General features: G+C 29.9%; 1 protein-coding gene across 3 annotated transcripts; it reads left to right on the top strand.

The window, feature by feature from the left end:
* Positions 1–1,515: 1,515 nt before the first annotated feature.
* LOC134688364 (coiled-coil domain-containing protein 83-like) lies at positions 1,516–19,717 on the top strand. Of its 3 annotated transcripts, XM_063549023.1 has the most exons (12): positions 1,516–1,580; positions 5,726–5,878; positions 6,922–7,006; positions 7,429–7,597; positions 10,075–10,242; positions 11,236–11,327; positions 12,187–12,255; positions 12,971–13,092; positions 14,028–14,197; positions 15,240–15,329; positions 17,461–17,519; positions 18,065–19,717. In XM_063549023.1, the coding sequence occupies exons 2-12, from the start codon at positions 5,772–5,774 to the stop codon at positions 18,230–18,232; spliced, it is 1,299 nt and encodes a 432-aa protein (XP_063405093.1). In that variant the 5' UTR covers positions 1,516–1,580; positions 5,726–5,771; the 3' UTR covers positions 18,233–19,717. The 3 variants fall into 3 exon arrangements, with proteins under 3 accessions (XP_063405093.1, XP_063405094.1, XP_063405095.1); XM_063549024.1 differs by lacking the exons at positions 17,461–17,519; positions 18,065–19,717 and adding an exon at positions 16,661–16,719; XM_063549025.1 differs by lacking the exons at positions 15,240–15,329; positions 17,461–17,519; positions 18,065–19,717 and adding an exon at positions 14,949–15,094.
* Positions 19,718–21,918: the final 2,201 nt, after the last annotated feature.

Raw genomic sequence — 21,918 nt, forward strand, 5'->3', positions numbered from 1 at the left:
CCCAAAATTTCAAAAAGTTGTGCTAAATAAGACTATAAGGTTATCTATGCCTGAGATAAGACAATCCTTAGTATTTAGAATAATTTATACTTTTGCAAACAGTAAATTTATAAAAATGGCCATATTATTGATATGGATGTCCACATCGAAGGGCTGACTAATCACAGAATAAAAACAAACACGTAAAACAACCTAGGACGGCACATAAAAAGAGCACAACATAAGCACGCATTGTCTGTCACATGACTGGATCGACGCCCCACGAGTAGAACTATGATAACAATAAAGTGTTTATATCAATTTCAATTTCATATTTTCATTTATTACATTCAATTTCATATTTATCAGAGGACTTGGGCGAAAAAGAGGAGGGTTGTTCAATAGCCTATTATTGAAGTTCAATTGTAACATACTAAGTACCGTGAATGACAGATATGCTGATGTGTCAGATGAATTTAGTCACAGTTTCATATATATAGGTATACCTTTTTAGCTCACCTGGCTTAAAGGGCCAAGTGAGCTTTTCTCATCACTATGCGTCCGTCGTCCGTCGTCGTCCGGCGTCGTATGTTAACTTTTACAAAACTCTTCACCTCTAAAACTACTGGGCCAAATTAAACCAAACTTGGCCACAATCATCATTGGGGTATTTAGTTTGAAAAAATGTGTCGGGTGACCCGGCCAACCAACCAAGATGGCCGCCATGGCTTAAAATAGAACATAGGGTAAAATGCATTTTTTTGGCATTAAACTCAAAAACCAAAGCATTTAAAGCAAATCTGACATGGGGGTAAAATTGTTCATTAGGTCAAGATCTTTCTGCCCTGAAATTTTTAGATCAATCGGACAACCCGTTGTTGGGTTGCTGTCCCTGAATTTGGTAATTTTAAGGATTTTTTTCTGTTTTTGGTCATGTATCACCTCAAAAAACTTATCCTCGTTTTTGGCCGCTGTATACAACTGGTAAACCTTTTTATTTTTTTTACATTTTCAATTCAAAATTTTGAATTCCAAATTTAATAGGCACATTAAGAGCATGTGAATCAACATGCAATCTAACATGCATACAGAAAATTGATAATCAAAATGAATAGATACGTAAACGAAATACAAAGAGAGATAATTCGAATTTCCATTTGTTCTCATTTTTTCTCATCTCATCCGGCGGAACTTTGTTTTATATACAGACTATAGAATACTGTACATGTATAAAATTCACAGTTCATCTGACCCTGATAAAAAAAATGTTTCTCAGGTTTGGAAATTTTCTTTCAACATATACTTATCTCATTTATAGCTTTTAAAAAAAACCTCATCATTAATGTGACATTGTGACATGACGATGTTTCCTTTCCGGTTGAACATTTATAGGAATATTGTTATTCATTATTTGGAGAGGAAAACAAGATTGATTTAATGGCTTGCAATATAGCCTTTACTTACTTTACCGCATAACGGCATTAGGATGCACAGGTGCTAGGGGCGAATGAAGCTAGGGGCGAAAAGACTCATTTTCATAAAATACGAAACTAAACGGTGACTTTACTTTGGTTGCTACATAAACAATATGGCGTTCTAAGGTAGATATTTTCAAGGAAAGTTAAATGTAACTATATCTCTTCAAATATTTAAGAACAACATTACCAGACCTGACTGTATTTGTCAAAAAATATGAGACAGGAGCTCAGCGTTGAAATAATGGTTTTAAAAGAACAGGGTGCTAAACCGAAAACGTGCACTGTAGCCCGTAGAACGGATTTATAAAACATAGACATTTTGTGTGTGATACTTGCATCTATTATAACATCCACTACATAAATAATTATGAAAATTAATTCCCATTACAACAAACACTTGTTATGTTTATAAAAAATAAGATAATAAAATTTGTCGTTCATTATCAACATTTAAATTTCAACGCCAAAAAATGTTATATGCTTAGCCTGAAAAGTAAAAGTCAGCGTTTTTACAACCTTAACAACCACACGCTTGAACAAGTGTCATCCAACCCATACCTAGGACTACAAATACAAGAAGATCTTAAATGGAAAGAACAAATAACAAATACGTGTAACAAAGCCAGTTCTACCCTAGGCTTCCTTAGAAGGAACCTACAACACTGTCCTATGGAATGCCGTAAAACTGCATATATAGCTCTCATACGATCAATAATGGAGTATGGATCAATTATTTGGGACCCATATACCCAAAAAGACATCGACAAACTAGAATCCATACAAAAGAGAGGTGCTAGATTCATTACCAAAGACTACAAATCAAGAGAGGAAGGATGTATGACAAAAATGCTAAAAGAACTTCAGCTCCCGTCATTACAATCAAGACGCCAACAACAACGACTGATCTTCTTTTTCAAAGTGGTTGAGGGGAAGATACCAGCGCTTCCTCCCGACGATTTAATCCAATTTCATAGACCAAAGAGACAAATCAGAGCAACAACATATAATAACTTTGTAACAAAAAACATTATAGACCACCAAGTCCGTAACAACAAACGTGCGGTCATAGTTACAACTAGTAAGACAGAACAGTACAAGAACTCTATTTTTGTGCGCACTGCAATAAACTGGAACCATCTGGAAGACTCAGTAGTGTGCGCCACTACTGCCGAGGAGTTTAAATCAGCACTCCTCAGCAAGCGCGACTAAATGTGCGCAGACCAACCCGTCACATAATAGCCGAAAGGAATCTGTGACGTACCCATCCTAATTACAGAAGTGGGAAATACAGATACAGATACAGATTTTTATAAATGAACACAAAATATTGTTTTTATTTACAATGTACATATTATGCCGGCTATATCGTGTTTCTATCCCGTACGGGATTGGAGAAAAATGCTTATTTTTAACTGACGTAAAACTGCTAAAATTTATTATATGAATAAAGGAAAGATTTCATTTTATATATTCCTCAAAAAATATAATTAGATGTGTCTTAATTTAAGTTTTAAGTGGGTATTGACTATTGGAAAGCCAAACTTATATTTGTAACAAAAAGATCAGTATGCTTTTGGCGAGCGCTCTTCACTTTCATAATTTACGAAAGCGTTTATGCATTGACGAAAGTATTTCAAATCAATTTCGTCACTTAAACTTTGAAAGTGTAAAAATATTTTTTAACTTTAAAATACTATAAATCTACCTGTCTTCATGCATGGTTGTGAAAAGTTTATGACCCCTTATAGTTAATAAACATTTTCAACAGTTTTTTTAAATAGTTGTGATTACAACTAATCCGCTCATTGCCATCAGATGGGTCACTAATCCGTTAATTATTAATAAACCACATAATTATTTCCCAAAATAATTCAGTCAGTTGGCATTGCAACAACCTGCAGGAGTATAGTTTTGTCATTTGATTCTGAGATTACTATAACTATATATAGTAATCTCATTTTGATTGTTACCCCTAGGACAGTTCGCATGGATTTTGTTTTTTCTCAAAAGATCACAATTTGAAGTTCTTTTGTCGTAGAATTGTCATTTGAACGCATTTTTTTATATTAATATAAATTGCCATTTAAAACTTTCGACCTTTTCCATTTCAAATATAAAGCTTTATTCAAAACATTCAGAGAGGTCTTCATGATTAAACAGGTGCTTCCTGAACTGTGTGCTACGCATGCATGAAAGTATTCCTATGACTATTTATAGACCCTGATTAAAAACGTAAAATACAAAATCATTTAGAATCAATTAAAAGAGAGAGACAAATATATATCTCTTACTAAAAGAAATAAAACAGAAAAATGATAATTTCCTGATGAATCCAGACTCGTTTTGAATTTATCACCCACGTGTCACTTCCCGATTTCGTTTCATTTTAAAACACAAAGTAGAAAACGTAATCTTTTCTTGATTTGTTTAGGTTACCTCCTTTCAGTCGTATACTTGTTCCTAAAAGAATTTTATAAAGTTCCAACTTAATAGAATTGATTTCCAAATATTGATTTAGACGTTTACTAAGGATAATGATTATGCAGTGATATAATCATTGCAAGTTAATTTCTGCTGTGATTCCTTGTTTTAAAAAAAAAAATGAATCCAACTTTTGTTGATCAGGAATGTCCTCTGGAACAAACTGAAGAGAAATTGCGAACCAATACAGTCAAATCATAAAATACTGACTTCCAATCATGCCCAAGTCCTTAAAATCTGACATAGTCAAAGATGAAGCTAATATAAATCCATGGTCCTTTAATGTTACACAAAAAAAAATCATAGCATGCAAAAGTGACAAAAGCCCTCAAAATCCTAGCTTAAACCCTGCTTTTATCACATAATCATTTTAACAGATCTTATTGAATACTACATGTACAGTAGTAAATTTTTATCAAAGATTTTTCGTTATTTGAAAATTAACAAGATTTTGTTTCTATTTTGTTCTAATTAAAAGTAGAAATATTTTTGAGACAAGATTGTCTAAATGATATCACATCAATAAATAACCAACATATTTTGTTAAAGTTGTATGAACAACTTACTTAGTTAAATCCATTACTACAATTAGGCTGAATGAATTTGAGTATTCATGTAGATACATTGGTTACTTGTGATTAGATGAAAAATGAATTTATCAAAGTTGAATAAGCATTATGGGCAATGATTCAAATTATTTAAACATGTTTTCATTATCATGATTAGAGTAATATTTTTTTTTTAAATCTTGATCAGTAAAACAGCAAAATTGCTCACAGTACGATTGAATGCAATTCAATACTACAGGTAACTGGTACCCAAATTGAATTTATTTTGGCAATTTTTTAACCTACGTTCATGTACAAAATGTACATGTATGCTTCAGACAAAAATGTACATTTTGTGTTTATTTTGTAGATGTATCATTATTTACAATATGGTTACACCAATTAAATTTTGAATTGATATAAAAGCATACAAAAATTGTTCTGAACTGACCTCCAAACTATCAATGATTCAATCTGTAATGTGGAGAAGCCAAATGGCATCCATGCTTAAATTCACATTGTCAAAATTTAAGTCAGATAACAGAGCTTTTGTTTAAATTCTTCAAATATTTTGAACAATTAGATATTAGTCAATGCTTAATCTTCATATTTTAAGAAATGGATACTTGAAACATATTGTATATGCTCCTTTTAAAAAAGATGACATTTTGATGACGTCCCATGGCGATGTTTCTGTACATTTTGCTTTTTCAGTACACACTTCATCTGTTGATAAATACTGTTAACCTTTTGTGTATATATCTAAATGTTTTTAACTACATGTATGTTGAAAGACATGCATAGTATCAAACTATAAAAATACAAATTGTTAAGTCCCTAGGAAATCATGTAAGATTTCCGCTGCTATTTTTTCAAAGTGGGAGCACATGCAATTTGGGTAACGTTACTTTATATCTGTCAAAACTGTTTTACATTTGTCCTTTCATGGCATATAGCTTTTATAACTGACTATGTGGTATTACCATTGTTGAAGGTCGTACATTGACAAATAGCTGTTTTTAAATTTCTGTGTCATTTGTGAAGAGTTGTCTCATTAATGTTATTTCTTATGGCCAGTCACATATATAAAACATGCCATGGATTAAGATTATTTAAACATGGTTTAATTAGAGTAGTAATTGATACTATTCTTTTATATATGTGAAATTGATTGTTTATCATGAAAATGAATTAATCTGCTAAATTGCAGTTTCAATATTTCAATAATACTTTTTTCAGATTTGTCCTTCACACCTAGTTGTAACTTTTGAAGAAAAAAACAACAATGGGGAAGAAAAAGGGTGGAAAGAAGAAAGGAGGAAAGAAAGGGAAGAAGGGAGGAAAAAAGAAGGAAGTACAGATGACAGCAAAAGAGGCTATATTAGCATATCAGTGAGTTTAAAAATAATGTTAAATGTGTATCCTAGTTAGTTATATTGAATTCTAACATGACGTCCTTCAAACGCTTTGAGTACACACCCGTGGTAAAATATGAATATATTTCATGGGCTGTTCCCATTGTACCCCCACGTCATATGTTTTTTAATGAATGAGCGACTCGACATCATAGAACAATGACGTCAGAATATAAGCAATTTACGGGAAAATACACTCTTGTGAAACGGAAAATCATCACAACAAGGAAACGTTAACAAATGATGCTAAAATGAGTTATATTAGCCGTTTTTGTATACATATGAGACATATAAGTACAATAATAATTAGATTAATCTAAACTTATCTAAATATGTTATTATATATAGTTTAAGCATCATCATTTATTCAGTTTGCTCCGTTATTTTCGTCAATTTAATAGTGCGTTTATATATTGGAACGGCAAATAATGCCATCACCTAGAGCGCTTTGATCCAAAATATTTGCCGTATTTGTCCTATTAGAATCGAAATAATTCATGGGGGCTTGAATATATCTAGATTTTACCACGGGTTGTCGCTTTATGCCGATATTTTACCCCTCGCTATCGCTCAGGGTAAAATATTTGTCATAAAGGGCCAACCCATGGTAAAATCACGATATATTCAAGCCCCCATGAATTATTTCTTAATTATCCAACTTTATTTAAACTAACTTAAAGACTATACAGTAATTGAGATTATGTGTGCTCAATTCCATCATATACATCAATATATGCAGAAAGGATTGATGTCACTTCCAAAATATCCCAATAATATCAAGTTGTTTTAAAAATCCTATGTCAACAGAACATGTGAAACTAATCAGATATTTTTATTAGGAGGACAGAAGTGTTTAATTTGTGTATTTGACAATAAAGATTATAGTTATTATAGTATAAAGGTGGCACACTTGTAGTAAAATTAAACTGTAAATATAAATAGTCTTAATATTAAGTTTGTATAATAAAGTAGATTATGTCAGAATTTACCATATATATGAAACATAATTTAACTTTTTAGGATTGGTATTGTTGAAAAAAAGTTAGAAGACCAGATGTATGAAATCAGAGGCTGGGAAGACAAAATAAAAAGAAATGAAGAGAGGGTTTGTATAAGTTTATATCAAAAAACAAATGTCACCAAACGTGAAATGTGAGGCAGCATTACAAGAAATATATTTTTGACCAACTTTATCTCTGCATTTTGTTAGTTATAATACTCGTACACTCATATTGAACAGAAAGCAGTATTTAAAAACACACACATGCCTAGATAGGATAACCTTAAGATTCTTATTCAGCCATCGAAGAGGATATTAAGAACAGCCAAAAGTGTCAATACAGTACAGCCAAAGGGTTTATATAAAATAGCCAAAACAGTCGTAGGGAGTTGAAACCTTAGATAAGGCACAAATATATCATTGCATGAACTGAAGATTTATTTTTTAAATCATGCCAATATGGAAGCATTCACTTGTTGGTAGATGGTAACCAGACATTATTTTTTTTGTATTTTATCTGTCTGCAGAATGCAAAGTTGAAAGCTGATCAGAAGTTACTAATTAATGAAATGTTAAAGACAGCAAAAGTTCTTGAAGAAAAGTGGGATACAGAAGAAATGAGAAAGAGAGAAGATGTGGTAGTTGTTATGAAAGATTATTGGGAATGGCAGAGACAACAAGAAGAGGAGATTGAAGGTGCTGGTTATTACAGTATTTCAATTTGAACTTTTAGTAATTACATTACATGTATGTTTCATTATAATACGTTATTATGATTGGCTAACATCAATCTTCTATCATTCTAAAATTAACCTTCATTTCAAAATGAAATGTAACTTTCATGATCACATGAGCTTCCACAATAAAGTGTACAGGCAAAGTAAAGTAATACAAGATAGAAATCATGATTTCATGGTCCTAAAAAAAAAATTGTAAGGGTTCCGCGGAACCCAGTGTCTCGCCTACTTTTGCTGTAAATCCCAGGCTCAACAAAAATAAGGAAAAAAATCTATAAAAATATTCCTCTTGATACTATCTTATGATTGTAAGAAGCTTCTGTCCAAGTTTGGTAAAAATCTAGGATAGTTAATGAATCTATTAAATGTTTTGAAAACTTTAACTGCAGACTGTATGTAATGTTAACTGGAAGAAAATCTAAGTCCATTTAAAAGTAAAATATAGAAAAAATGGAGTTATCTTTTTACTTCTGGATACTATCTTATGATCATAAATAAGCTTCTATCACAGTTTGGTACAAACCTAGGATATTTTAAGAAAGTTAATTAAATTCTAAAAACTTTAACCACAGAGTGAATGTAATGTTTCACCGCAGAAAAACTAAGTCCATTTTTAAAGTAAAATATGGAAAAAATGGATTTATTTTTTTACAAAATTTACTTCTGGATACTATCTTATGATCATAAACAAGCTTCTGTCCAAGTTTGGTACAAACACAGGATAGTTTAAGAAAGTTATTAAAATTCTGAAAACTTTAACCACAGAGTGAATGTTATGTTTCCCCGCAGAAAAAAATAAGTCCATTTATAAGTTAAATACGGAAAAAATGGAATTTTATTTTTACAAAATTTACTTCTGGATACTATCTTATGATCATAAACAAGCTTCTGTCCAAGTTTGGTAGAAATCCAGTATAGTTTAAGAAAGTTATTAAAATTTCAAAAACTTTAACCACAGAGTGAATATTTGTGGACGACACCGACGACGACGGAAAGTATGATCGCTTAGTCTCGCTTTTTCGACTAAAGTCGAAGGCTCGACAAAAATGTAATTATAAGAAATTAATGCTTCTTTTAGTAATTTTACAGGGTTGCAAAAGTGTTGACCATGTACACATTTTTAGAATGAGGCGCTTCTGTTCTTCATACAAAATGTACTTGGGTAATGCTTTTACACCCAAATTAATTTTAAATTTACAAAAAAAAGCATTTAATTCTTAAATGCTTGAGCGTACACCATCTATAGATGTTTTAACATCATTGCTTATCACACTTAGTCTTATATGACCATTTATATAAAAATCTATATTGTCATTAGTGTACTAGAACAGATCATAGTTAGAAAATATATATCATAGATGTTTGTGGTGCATTAAAACGAAGTATATATTCAAAAGTAAGAGCAAGAAAAAAGATACAAAAGTTCAAAACTCAAAAGACAAAAGCAAGCTGACAAATGCCATAACAAAATTAAAGAAAAGACTGAAATAAGTATTGAAACACATCTTAAAAACAAGCAACTATAACCTCGCTAAAAATCATGGGCGATCTCAGGTGTAGATTTTTGTCGAGGCTTCGACTTTAGTCGAAAAAGCGAGACTAAGCGATCCTACATTCTGTCGGCCGCAAATATTCACTCTGTGGTTAAAGTTTTTGAAATTTTAATAACTTTCTTAAACTATACTGGATTTCTACCAAACTTGCACAGAAGCTTGTTTATGATCATAAATAGTATCCAGTAGTAAATTTTGTAAAAATAAAATTCTTTTTTTCTGTATTTTACTTATGAATGGACTTAGTTTTTTTCTGCAGGCAAACATTACAGTCACTCTGTGGTTAAAGTTTTTAGAATTTTAATAACTTTCTTAAACTATCATTGGTTTGTACCAAACTTGGACAGAAGCTTGTTTATGATCATAAAATAGTATCCAGAAGAAAATTTTGTAAAAAAATAAATTCGTTTTTTTCTGTATTTGACTTTTAAATGGACTTAGTTTTTCTGCGTGGAAACATTACATTCACTCTGTGGTTAAAGTTTTTTAAATTTTAATAACTTACTTAAACTATCCTTGGTTTGTAATGGACTTAGATTTTCTCCAGTAAACATTACATACAGTCTGCAGTTAAAGTTTCCAAAACATTTATTAGATTCATTAACTATCCTAGATTTTTCCCAAAGTTGGACAGAAGCTTCTACCATTCATAAGATACATGTAGTATCAAGAGGAATACTTTTATTGATTTTTTTCCTCATTTTTGTTGAGCCTGCAATTTACAGCAAAAGTAGGCAGGACACTGGGTTCCGTGGAACCCTTACAAATTTTTAATAAAATGATCATGTCTATTGTCTTATTATTATGTTAAAAAACAAGTAGGTAAATAGATCATTTCTTCTATTCAACATAAACATCAGGGAAGGATTTATATTTATTTTAGCTATCAAAAAGAAAATTGAGGGAGCAGAGAAGCAAATAGACACAGAAGACAAGAATTTAACCTACTGGACAGATTACAAGGATAGAGGACAGAATGATCATAAACAACAGATAATGCTTCTTACCAAAGAAATGGAAGACATGGAAAACAGTTTTAGTGAAATGATACGTAAGGAAGGAAATTGTTAATTGTTTAATTTTTCAGTACCATTCAAAAGATACTATGTTATAGTACTTATCCACCTTTTTTTCAATTTTAATGTTTTGAATAACTAATCAGATGAAATATATTATTTTGTATCAACAACTTGCATTGACAAAACATTGACTCCTTTTAAGACAATAATCAAGATTACCTTCTTTGAATGTTTTAATACTTTGTACAGCAAAATATAGGTTGTATAATGATTAACAAACTGATAATTTCGCAAAACTTGTTCACAGGAAGAGTTAGAATCTTACATTGCAACAAAAACTTCAAAAAATGTTTGTTGTAAAGAGATCTATCTAAAATAAGTCCGATATTATACTACCATCTCATCTTTCAATTTCATAGTGATTCATTTAAAATTATTGGATTATCTCCCATTTTCTGAAGTTCTCTATTTTCCTAAATTCATTAGAAGATCAGTGTCTTATAATCAAACATAGAACAAAATTTCAATCATTAGAAATATCAAGGCACTTTTTCATAATCTTTGTCATTATGTTTCTACTGTAGAAAAGCTTCTCTAGACCAGGATTTTCTTATTTTTCATCATTTATGCACCATGATTTATTCATGGATGCCAGTTTTGGCTAATTCATAAATCTGTTAATTTAAGATTTGCAAAATAACAATGTGCATATCAAGTTGTATTTTCAAGTTCTTGTGGGTAACCTATTCCTGGGTTGGACACAAACTGTAGGTTAAACAATGTTATGTCATTTCCTAATTGTAAAATAAAAACAATATTTAAATGTTGGCCCAGCATGATTAAGGAAAATATAAACTTGGTAATAAATACTTATGTAAAAAGAATTCAAACAACTCTGTTTTTAATTTTATTTTATTGAAGAATTTCATTGAGATATGCTTTAGCTGTCTGCCATTTTTGTTGAATTTTAAGAGGCAAAACACAAATGTGTCAAATTTTAATTTTATAATATTATACATTTTCAGGTCATCTTGAAACATCGAATACAAAAGATAAAAGCAAAATAAAGAATTTTACAGAGGAGAAACTAATATCACAGAAAACTGAAGCCAAAGATGTAAGTGTCTAACTGTTTAATTGTGTGAGGAGTTGACATATATAAATAAAGCATCGAAAAGAGGTGTATATACATTGACAAACAGAAAATTTCCATTTCCTGGGGAACGAATTATAAGAAACAAGTTAAACTTTGTTTGTAACTTATTTCCATAAAACATGGTCAATAATGAGCTTAAAGCATGAAAGCTCTTGAAATAAAAATAGCAAACTTGTTGCACAAAAAATAACCCATTACTGACAGCATCAAATACAGTTTATGCTCTTTAAGTATACTGTTTCAGAAAACAACCTGATTAATGTTACTTCTTAAAAAATGTATGTACAAATACACACAAAAAAGTATTTTAAGAATATGATTCCTCAAATGATTCTGTAGTTCTTTCAATATTTTTTCATAAACTAAAAAAATATATTAGTGACACTTACTCATTAATAATTGAAGCTCTCTTAGTGAATGAGTGAAGTTATCACCAAAACAATATCTATTGATTTTTTTTTATTATGTTTTGATAAGTTTGGCTAAATATATCAACACCATTTATAAGATTTTTCTAAATTACTGTAGTTAGTTTTCTTTGGACTCACACATTCACAAACATATAGAATACAAACTGATTTTTATAATACCAACAGAAAACAGTTTTTATAAGATCCCTTAGAAACAAATAAATGTGTTAGAGCTTGTCTATTTTATGCACCCAAAGGTATGATTTGATGTCTTCATTAAGGCTTGGTTGATTTGTCATGTTCATGCATTGTCATCTGAATTAAAAAGAATTAAGATATCCTTGTTTTGCACAGTTAGTCTTAATGTTTTCTACTTGATACTAAGACTGTTCATTATATTGTAATTTTAGAAAGCTATTGGACAACTTGACAAATACAGTCGACAAGAAATATTGGATAAAGAGTGGTTGCATAGGGAGGTAAAGAGGATATTTTGAATTATAAATGATTTGAAACTATGGACTTGGACCTCAATTAAGTTGACTATGCATTCTTTGTAAAAACAATGACATATACAAACTTCACACTTGTTCAAACAAAATGACATTTTCTCAACCTTTTTCACAAGAAAATATTGAAATGACTAAGAAAAAAACATACTCAACATAAAGCACTCAATAAGTATCAATGGGGTTCACACCTATGACCAAATTTGACCTGTAAACTGAGGACAATGAAAACAAATCATTGGCCCAAAAATAAATTCTAGGCAAAAACATAATTAAACTATTGAGGCTTTATTTTTAGACTGCAAGCAAAGGGAAGTCCTAGTATACTAACTTGTTTTTTCATGGAGTCCAATAAAAATAAGTACTTGTATTTTTTTATAAATGTGTGTCAAACTATTTCTTATCAATCATTTTTTTTCAATTTAAAGATTTATTTAAAATGTCACACCTGGCATATTTTTAGTTGACATTACAATTGTTCAAAATAGGCACAGAAAAAATTATCTGTTTTAACAATAAGAATTATATTTGTATACCAGAAGGAAAGGGAAATAATTTTGTTCTGAATATGGGATAGAAATACTTAAATTAATTGAACTCATCTTTATTTGATTTTTTTTTATATAAAAATAATATCAACAGCATCACATTAGCCCTTTAAATATAATAATACTATTTTATTCAGGTTGAGATTCACAAAAGAGAGGCAGAAGAGCTCCGTCAAGTTGTTGAAAATCTTGAAAAAGATAATCTAGAAATCATGAGTGAACTGTTTGAATGTAAGATTGAAGACTTGAAGGTTTCAAGGTAAGTTAGTTAAACTGTGGGATTTGAATTTTCGTAGTATTCCTCAAATCTTTCATTAAGGTGGTACCCAACACTTTCACTAAAATTAATTTGGCTCGTTTAATTTTCTTAAAATTTTGACAAAGTATTTACTTTGACCCTTTGACAAAAATATAAAAATTTTAACAAATTTGAACCAACCGTTTTATCAGAAAAACTACACAGGTTATATAGCAGTTTGGCAATCACTAATTTTGATCACTGAGAACCTTACTATTCCCTTCACAACACAACGTAATTAAAACGTTGAGCTGACTTTACAGAGTTATCTCCCTGTATTGTTAGGTACCACCTTAACTGTTTTAATCATTGTAAAATCTTAGATTAATCTTTATCCTGTAGATTCAACAATTCTCATCACACTTATCTGGTAATTGTTTGATGCGACCAACAATTAATTCACACAAAAACTTCTGAATTAACAGGACAAATCATACATATTGTTTATATATTTTAGAGGCATTTGAATAATATCATTGTTCAAAAATCACCAGGACTGTTCCATTAAAACATACATGTACCAAGGGAAGGCAATCTGAAAACACAATGACCTACCATAGAAGCAATTTTAGTGACCAGTCACCTGAATACATTTTTGGTCCTTTCAACACAATATTTCACACCAATCTTAGTGGCAAATTTAATTTGCCTTCCATATAAAAAAGAAGATGTTGTATGACTCCCAATGAGACAACTCTTCACAATAGACCAAGTGACACATAAATTAACAACTATAATTCAATGCACAGCCTTTAATAATATATTTGTGTACAAGGGGTTAAATTTTCCATGCACTGTTAGATAAATGAAATCATTAATTGTCTCTTTTAATACTGTATGATAACATTAGAGACCATATTGCTCAGATTTTTTGGAAGATTTCTTTTGCTTTTTAGGAACTTTTATTTGACCCAGTTTGATGATGATGAAAATTTAGAAGAAGATGGAGTTCTAGAGATGGATATGAAACAATTATCTATAAATCAAGCTAAGATTGGGGAACATGAATTTATACATGAGAACAAAGCTGGAGAAAGGGTAGAAGCAATCATGGATAAAGTTAGAGGTATGAATATAATCTGTTGTAATTTGAGTAGCAAGAAATTGTGCTGAAAGTGATTCAAGAAGCAAGTTTTTGTAAATATTATTTTAAAAAATATATCTTGAAACATAACAAATTATATCATGGCTCATTCTGCTTTAGTCAGGGACATTATTTGTTTAATCATTTGAAAAAAAGGGATTTTTGTAAAATGCGGTTAGATTGTACATGTAGCTAAGCAAAACCAAAGAAAAAATACACCAAATGTGATTATTTGATTTACTGCAAAGCAGCCAATCAAGTGATCATTTTTAATTTATCAGTAAAGTAGATTAGTATAGTCCTGTTGCTGAAATATTTCTGGAAAATATTGCTTTATATACTATAAAATGAAATATGACTTCAAATTTTCCTGATTTCTTATGAAATTCCTAAAGTGACATCATGAAAAAGGGTCACTTGCTGTCACTGAACAACTTTCTTCAAATCTTTGAAAAAGGAAGAATAATGTTTTTTTATATATCATCTTAAATTTGATCAGAATTATATAGCCAATTTGAAAATTTAATTTTATCAGAATCTGGAAACTTTATCTTATAAAGGCCTATTGTTGTACATTAATTTCTATATATATATCAAGGGAGACAATTTATTCCATATTTATTTGTTTTTACAGCCAGACCAATGAGTGCTACACAGAGGGCTATTGAAGACAGAGTATTCTTGTATATATCAAGGGAGACAATTTATTCCATATGTGTTTGTTTGTTTACAGCCAGACCAATGAGTGCTACACAGAGAGCTATTGAAGACAGAGTATTCTCTATATATCAAGGGAGACAATTTATTCTATATTTGTTTGTTTTTTACAGCCAGACCAATGAGTGCTACACAGAGAGCTATTGAAGACAGAGTATTCTCTATATATCAAGGGAGACAATTTATTCTATATTTGTTTGATTTTTACAGCCAGACCAATGAGTGCTACACAGAGAGCTATTGAAGACAGAGTATTCTCTATATATCAAGGGAGACAATTTATTCTATATTTGTTTGATTTTTACAGCCAGACCAATGAGTGCTACACAGAGAGCTATTGAAGACAGAGTATTCTCTATAGTAACAAAACAAAATATAGATAGTGATGAAAGTGATGGTAGGTAGAACTTGATGGACTTTGTATTTTAAGTTTATTCAAAGTTTACATCAATCTTATTATGTCCCCTTTGAATGAAGAAATATGTTTTGTTTAAGTTTTCTTTTTGCTTTTGTTGCTTGAAACTTTTCTTATCATTTTCTATTAATAATTTTTAATCTTTTGACCTAAGCATTTTGTCGAGCCTTTGACTTTTGTTGAAAAACGAGACTTAGTGATCCTACATCCTTGTCGTTGTCGTCAGCGGCGGTGTCCACACAAATATTTACTCTGTGGTTCAAGTTTTTGAAATTTTAATAACTTTCTTAAACTGTACTGGATTACTACCAAACATGGACAGAAGCTTGTTTATGATCATAAGATAGTATTCAGAAGTAAATTTTGTAAAAATAAATTTCCATTTTTTCCGTATTTTACTTATAAATGGACTTAGTTTTTCTGCCTGAAACATTACATTCACTCTGTGGTTAAAGTTTTTAAAATTTTAATAACTTTCTTAAACTATCCTGAGTTTGTACCAAACTTGGACAGAAGCTTGTTCATGATCGAAAGATAGTATACAGAAGTAGATTAAAAAAAATAATCCATTTTTTTCCGTATTTTACTTTTAAATGGATTTTCTGCCAGGAAACAACACATTCACTCTGTGGTTAAATTTTTTTAAATTAAATAACTTTCTAATACTATTTTTAATTTGTACAAAACTTAGACAGAAGCTAGTATCTAGAAGGAAATTTTTTTAATATTTTGTAACCGTGTATCTATATTTTACTTATAAATGGACTTAGTTTTTCTTCCAGTTAACATTACATACCGTCTGCAGTTAAAGTTTTTAAAACATATATTAGATTCATAAACTATTCTGGATTTTTACAAAATTTGGACAGAAGCTTTGTACAATCAAAAGATAGTATCGAGAGGAATATTTTTATTGATTTTTTCCCTAATTTTTGTTGAGCCTGTGATTTTCTGCAAAAGTAGTCGAGATACTGGGTTCCGTGGAACCCTTACAAATTTTTATATTTTGTATTGAGGTACATTACCCTAATGTTTTAGTGAAGTATACACTAATTGTTTAGACATATATTAATTGTCAGTGAGTTTGTTGATTACAATGAGTTTATTCTATTTTAACCAGTTCAAATTATGAAAGTGATTTATGCCCTCATAAGAATAGGTTTCTTTAGTTAATATTTTATTTGAATGGAGATTCTGATTGAAGACCTATAATTATTTACTTTAACAAGTTGTAACTTGGATGGGAGAGTTGTCTCATTGGCACTCATACCACATCTTCTTATATCTATTGTCTTGTGTATTAATTAATATAGGTATAAGTAAAAGTAAAGGTAGAACAATATTTGTTATCCAATAGGGTACCAGGTGGCTGTGCTAGTTTTCTGAATCAATATGTACAGTAGTTGCATAAGAATTAAGGTGGCACTAATTTCACAGCACTGCAACAAAATTAATCATAATGAAGGGTTAAATTTCAAAATAAAAATTGAGGTCAAATTTAAGTTATAATAGTTTACAATGTTCACTAATAAAAGCCTTTGGAAATTTATGTGACTTCATTATTCCTTAAAGATAAAAAATTTAAAAAAATAAAAATGTACAGCTATAATTGTTAAGGCATGTTTGGTACAAAAGGGATATAAAACCCACATAATTTGCTCCACTAAACAGGTGCACAGATGATTTGAGAACTGATGGAGGGGAAATTAGAAACACATTGAAGGAATTGCAATGCACTTTGTAAAAATAGAAAATATTACTTTATTTTGCTGATACGGTGGAAAGAAAAAGTAGATAACATAATCTGATTTACACAATTGAAGAATATAATGATTTTATTATTTGTTAACAAATACAATGAAATAGTTAATTCACTATACAACTGTTGCCTTTATTTTTCCTCTAGGATTCTTTCTTTTAAGTCAGGTGAAAACAAACTTTTTTATGTTTTTTTAATTAATAAATTCATGTTTTACTTACAGTTGAAAATGTCTCATTATTAATAATTATGATTTCTGAACTAGTAGATCCATACTTTATTTTTAGTTAAATATTTTTTTTGGAATATGTTTTCTAAACTATTATGATATATAAATCAATCATGTATTTTCAGTTGAAAGTGTTGAGACAGATCTTTTAGATAACATGTATTTTGAAGAAGAAGATTTTGGTGTAAGTTGCATTTAATGAATAGAAATAATTCAAATTTTCAATGAAAATCAATGCTGATTGTATAGAACTTTGAAAAATAATATTGTGAACGATTGGGCTTTAAAACCACCTAGAGTTTTATAATAACCCAAGTAATGCTATATTTTGTTTGTAAAGTTAACCAACCTTTTCTGTAATGGTAATCAGTTACATGACCATACATATTGTGATTTCACGTAAAATTTTGATGTCACATCACATGAGAAGATGTTTTATATCACTTCATAAAATTTAGTTTGTATGGCATCAGTTGGTCAAGTCTTAAATCAAGTGTCTCTGAATCCTTAAAAGAGATAAGATGTAAAGAAGCTGAAGGAATCCATTATTTGACAATCTGATTTTGTATTAATCGAAAACGAATTAATTTGAGCGTGGGATATATAGATAATCATTAATTGATTAGATTATATAGTTTTATTGACTTTGCACAAATATTAATCTAACTTAGGTCATTTAAAGGTCAATGAAAAAAAATAATAAATTATAATTCAAGTACTGTTTTGCAGGATTACCTAAAGCTTGGACCTTTGGAATTAAAACTATTAAACGTGACAGGAACACAAATGCCTATACATGTTCCTGAACCTCTGACTGAAGAGGAAAGTGATGCCAAGAAATGTAAACCTGATGAATGGCCAGTCACAGCTCCTATGCTCAAAAGTATTCAAACATGAAATGTGATTGTATGTTTTCAGTAGTTTCTGTTAAGCAGGAATCTGATCATATCAAAGTTAAGAATTTTATTCATCAGAATGCCATATCGCTTTGAAGTACCAGGGACTGTCTCAGTTTTTCTCTGAGGCTCAAATAGTGTGGAGTATTTCTTCCATATTTGTTTATAAATTTATAGCTGTAATGAGATATCACATCTTTAATTCTCTGCAAGTTTTTTTTTCTATTTATATTCCTCATAGATTTTGAGAAATGATGATATATGTTGCATGTTAAGTTACTGTGATCTTGTATTTGTCTATTTATTTTAATAAATATTTAATTGTTGGTTTTGCTCAACTTTATTTGTGAAAAGATACACTTTTCTGTTTAAATATTAGTTTGATGAAGGCTTTTTTTTTACATATTTGTTAAGTTTTCAACATATTCATGATATTCATTTGATATTATTCTGATCTTTCTTGGATATATATAAATGTCCAGTGTAATACACTGATACATTTTGTACCCACAAATTCCTTGGTCCATACTTGCAAGAGTTGTTTCCCTTTGCTTGTTTCTACACAGAAGGGTATTTGAAAATTATTAGACAGAACAATTACAGATAATTGTGTATTTGTAATATCCAAGTTTGTTACTGTTTTCACAAAAAGAGATTTTTTTGTGATGAGAGTTGATAGAATACAGTTTGCATTTTATGTAATATCAAAAAGTAGACTCTTGCAAATTTGTTTCTTGATACTTTTCACACCTTAGCTTCTTTCTCTGTCCTTTTTCATTTAATCACTTATAATTTATGGTGAACTTATATCTTTTTGATATTAATAATATTTTTTTAAATCTCTGCAGTGATATTTTTTAATAACTTGTCTTGTGTACAGACATTTGCCAATAGTATTTCACCTATTATTAGAATGACAGTGTTCTTGAAACAGTGAACAATTCTATTCATTTTGCCATTTGATAAGGGACTTTCCGTTTTGAATTTTCCTCACAGTTCAGTAGTTTTGTGATTTTACTTTTTATAGACTGATTGTTGAGAGTAATTTAATCTTGAGGGAACATCATTTGAATGAAATCGTTTCTTTAAAACAATTCAAATTTAACAGCTACTTTTTGGAACAAATTTGATAAAACATGTAAATAATTTATCATTAACAAGAAAAACTTTCAAAATATGGGAACTTGTAATTTTTCAAAGAATTTGTGATCAATGAAAAACCCAAATTTTCCTGTTATATGCCATTTAGCTGTAATGCTTCATTTAGGAGTAGTTCTATAAAGACATTCTAAATTGAATGTTTGCTTGAATAACAAGGGATGCATAAAACGCTTTAATTAAATAATAATATTGAGTTAGATTTAATTTAATCGTTTTTTTTCTGTCAGATTTTATTCTGAATGTTCTGAGAATTAGATTATGATTGTATTAATGTAATGTAAGCTGATGCTTTCAACTTTCTATCGAAATTCTAAATACAATAAAAGAAATGAAACCCTAGCGCTGTAGAAATCTTACAGAAAACTTAATGCATGCAATTCCTCATTAGTTTTACAAAAAAACTGACAACTTGAAAAAACTAATTTGAAATTAATTTGGATATATGTGTGTGAATTTTTGTCACAAATTGATGAGTAAATTTTCGATTAAGCACTATAAAAGTCATCTTTTTAATATAAGCCTTTAAGTTATTAAATTCAAAAAGTTTTTTTACATGCGTTTTTTTATAACAAATTATTACAAGGGAAAAGGGTATTTTAATATGTTTGTGGAAATGGTTTGAAAAAATATAAGTATGCATTTATTTATGTAGTTTATCCTTATCATGAACATTGTTATGTTATGTTGTTTAATAATGAATTTCATTTGTATTTAAAAATAAAAGAAGTTAAGAAATGAATATTCTTGATAAAACATTTACTGTTTCAATTTGATTGCACAATATTTACATCATCTCTTCAGTGATGCATGAGACCAAAACATTTGAAAATCCAAAGCCTAATACAAAAGTTGAAGGGCTGAAAGAACCTAACAGGACCAAATTATCTGGAAATCCAAAGCCTTATACAAAAGTTGAAGGGCTGAAAGAACCTAACAGGACCAAATTATTTGGAAATCCAAAGCCTTATACAAAAGTTAAAGGGCTGAAAGAACCTAACAGGACCAAATTATTTGGAAATCCAAAGCCTTATACAAAAGTTGAAGGGCTGAAAGAACCTAACAGGACCAAATTATTTGGAAATCCAAAGCCTTATACAAAAGTTAAAGGGCTGAAAGAACCTAACAGGACCAAATTATTTGGAAATCCAAAGCCTAATACAAAAGTTAAAGGGCTGATAGAACCTAACAGGACCAAATTATCTGGAAATCCAAAGCATAATACAAAAGTTGAAGAGCTGAAAGAACCTAACAGGACCAAATTATTTGGAAATCCAAAGCCTAATACAAAAGTTAAAGGGCTGAAAGAACCTAACAGGACCAAATTATTTGGAAATCCAAAGCCTGATTCCAAAGTTAAAGGGCTGAAAGAACCTAACAGGACCAAATTATTTGGAAATCCAAAGCCTAATACAAAAGTTAAAGGGCTGAAAGAACCTAACAGGACCAAATTATTTGGAAATCCAAAGCCTAATACAAACATTGAAGAGGCGAGAGAACCAAAACAGGACCAAATTATTAAGCCAATAGCAGACCAAAGAAATATGCTTCAGTACTAATAGCATTTAAACACAGGGATTGAATTCTTCTATTTGTCATCATTTTCAAATATTGATTTATAAGATAGTATTACACTTTTTTCATTAAATTCCATGAGGTGAAATACTTGTAAAATAAATGAATGGAAATTGTGAATAATTCAAAGATAAAGAATCTTAATCAAAGGAATAATTCAAAGATAAAGAATCTTGATCAAAGGACAGACAGCAACCAAACTACCAGTAGGTCTTTAACGAAGCGAGAAAATCCTGCACCTTAAGGCTGGTCCTCTTTACAAAATGTGTACTTATTCCATGAAAATGGACATCACACTAAACTCCATGTATATACTAAATGTATATGCATGTACTTTTCGTTAGTGTAGGTTAGGAAGACAACATTGTAATCAACGTTTACTACATTTGTATTCTGATGGCATATATTTCACTCCTTTTGCATTAATTTGCTCACAGTCTGGTATCTATGATGAGTAGTGCAACACCTCATAGATTAATCTTAACTTAACCTCCTTCATTTGAAATAACACACAGTAATAAATGATTTGATTTGATTATCTGTTTTGTAACACCACTTTTAAGCACTGCCTTAGGGGCTTTGAAAACGAAAGATTAACTTAGTTAAAATAGTAAAATTAGTAAAATTAAGCGTATTTTCCCCTTTTTAAAGCCAATAATGCTATTTCATTTTTCATGTAATATCAAAACAAAGCTCGAAAGATACCTTCCTTATACATTTTGTATTTACCTGACAGTAAAGTTGATGAATGTTAGAAATATTTATAAACAATTTGAACTTATGACTGGGTGAAAAGGCTTAAAGCAGATGATTCAAAGTTGAAAAATTTAGAATATGGAATAATATATAACATTTTTGTATTATTCAAGTAAAAGAAATAACAGGTCTCTTTCTTCAGAGTCCAATTATGAAATATGTCATTCTGATTTCACTTCTCTATTCAGTAGTGTTGCT

The sequence above is a fragment of the Mytilus trossulus genome, chromosome 10 (genome assembly GCF_036588685.1).
Source record: "Mytilus trossulus isolate FHL-02 chromosome 10, PNRI_Mtr1.1.1.hap1, whole genome shotgun sequence".
NCBI lineage: Eukaryota > Metazoa > Mollusca > Bivalvia > Mytilida > Mytilidae > Mytilus > Mytilus trossulus.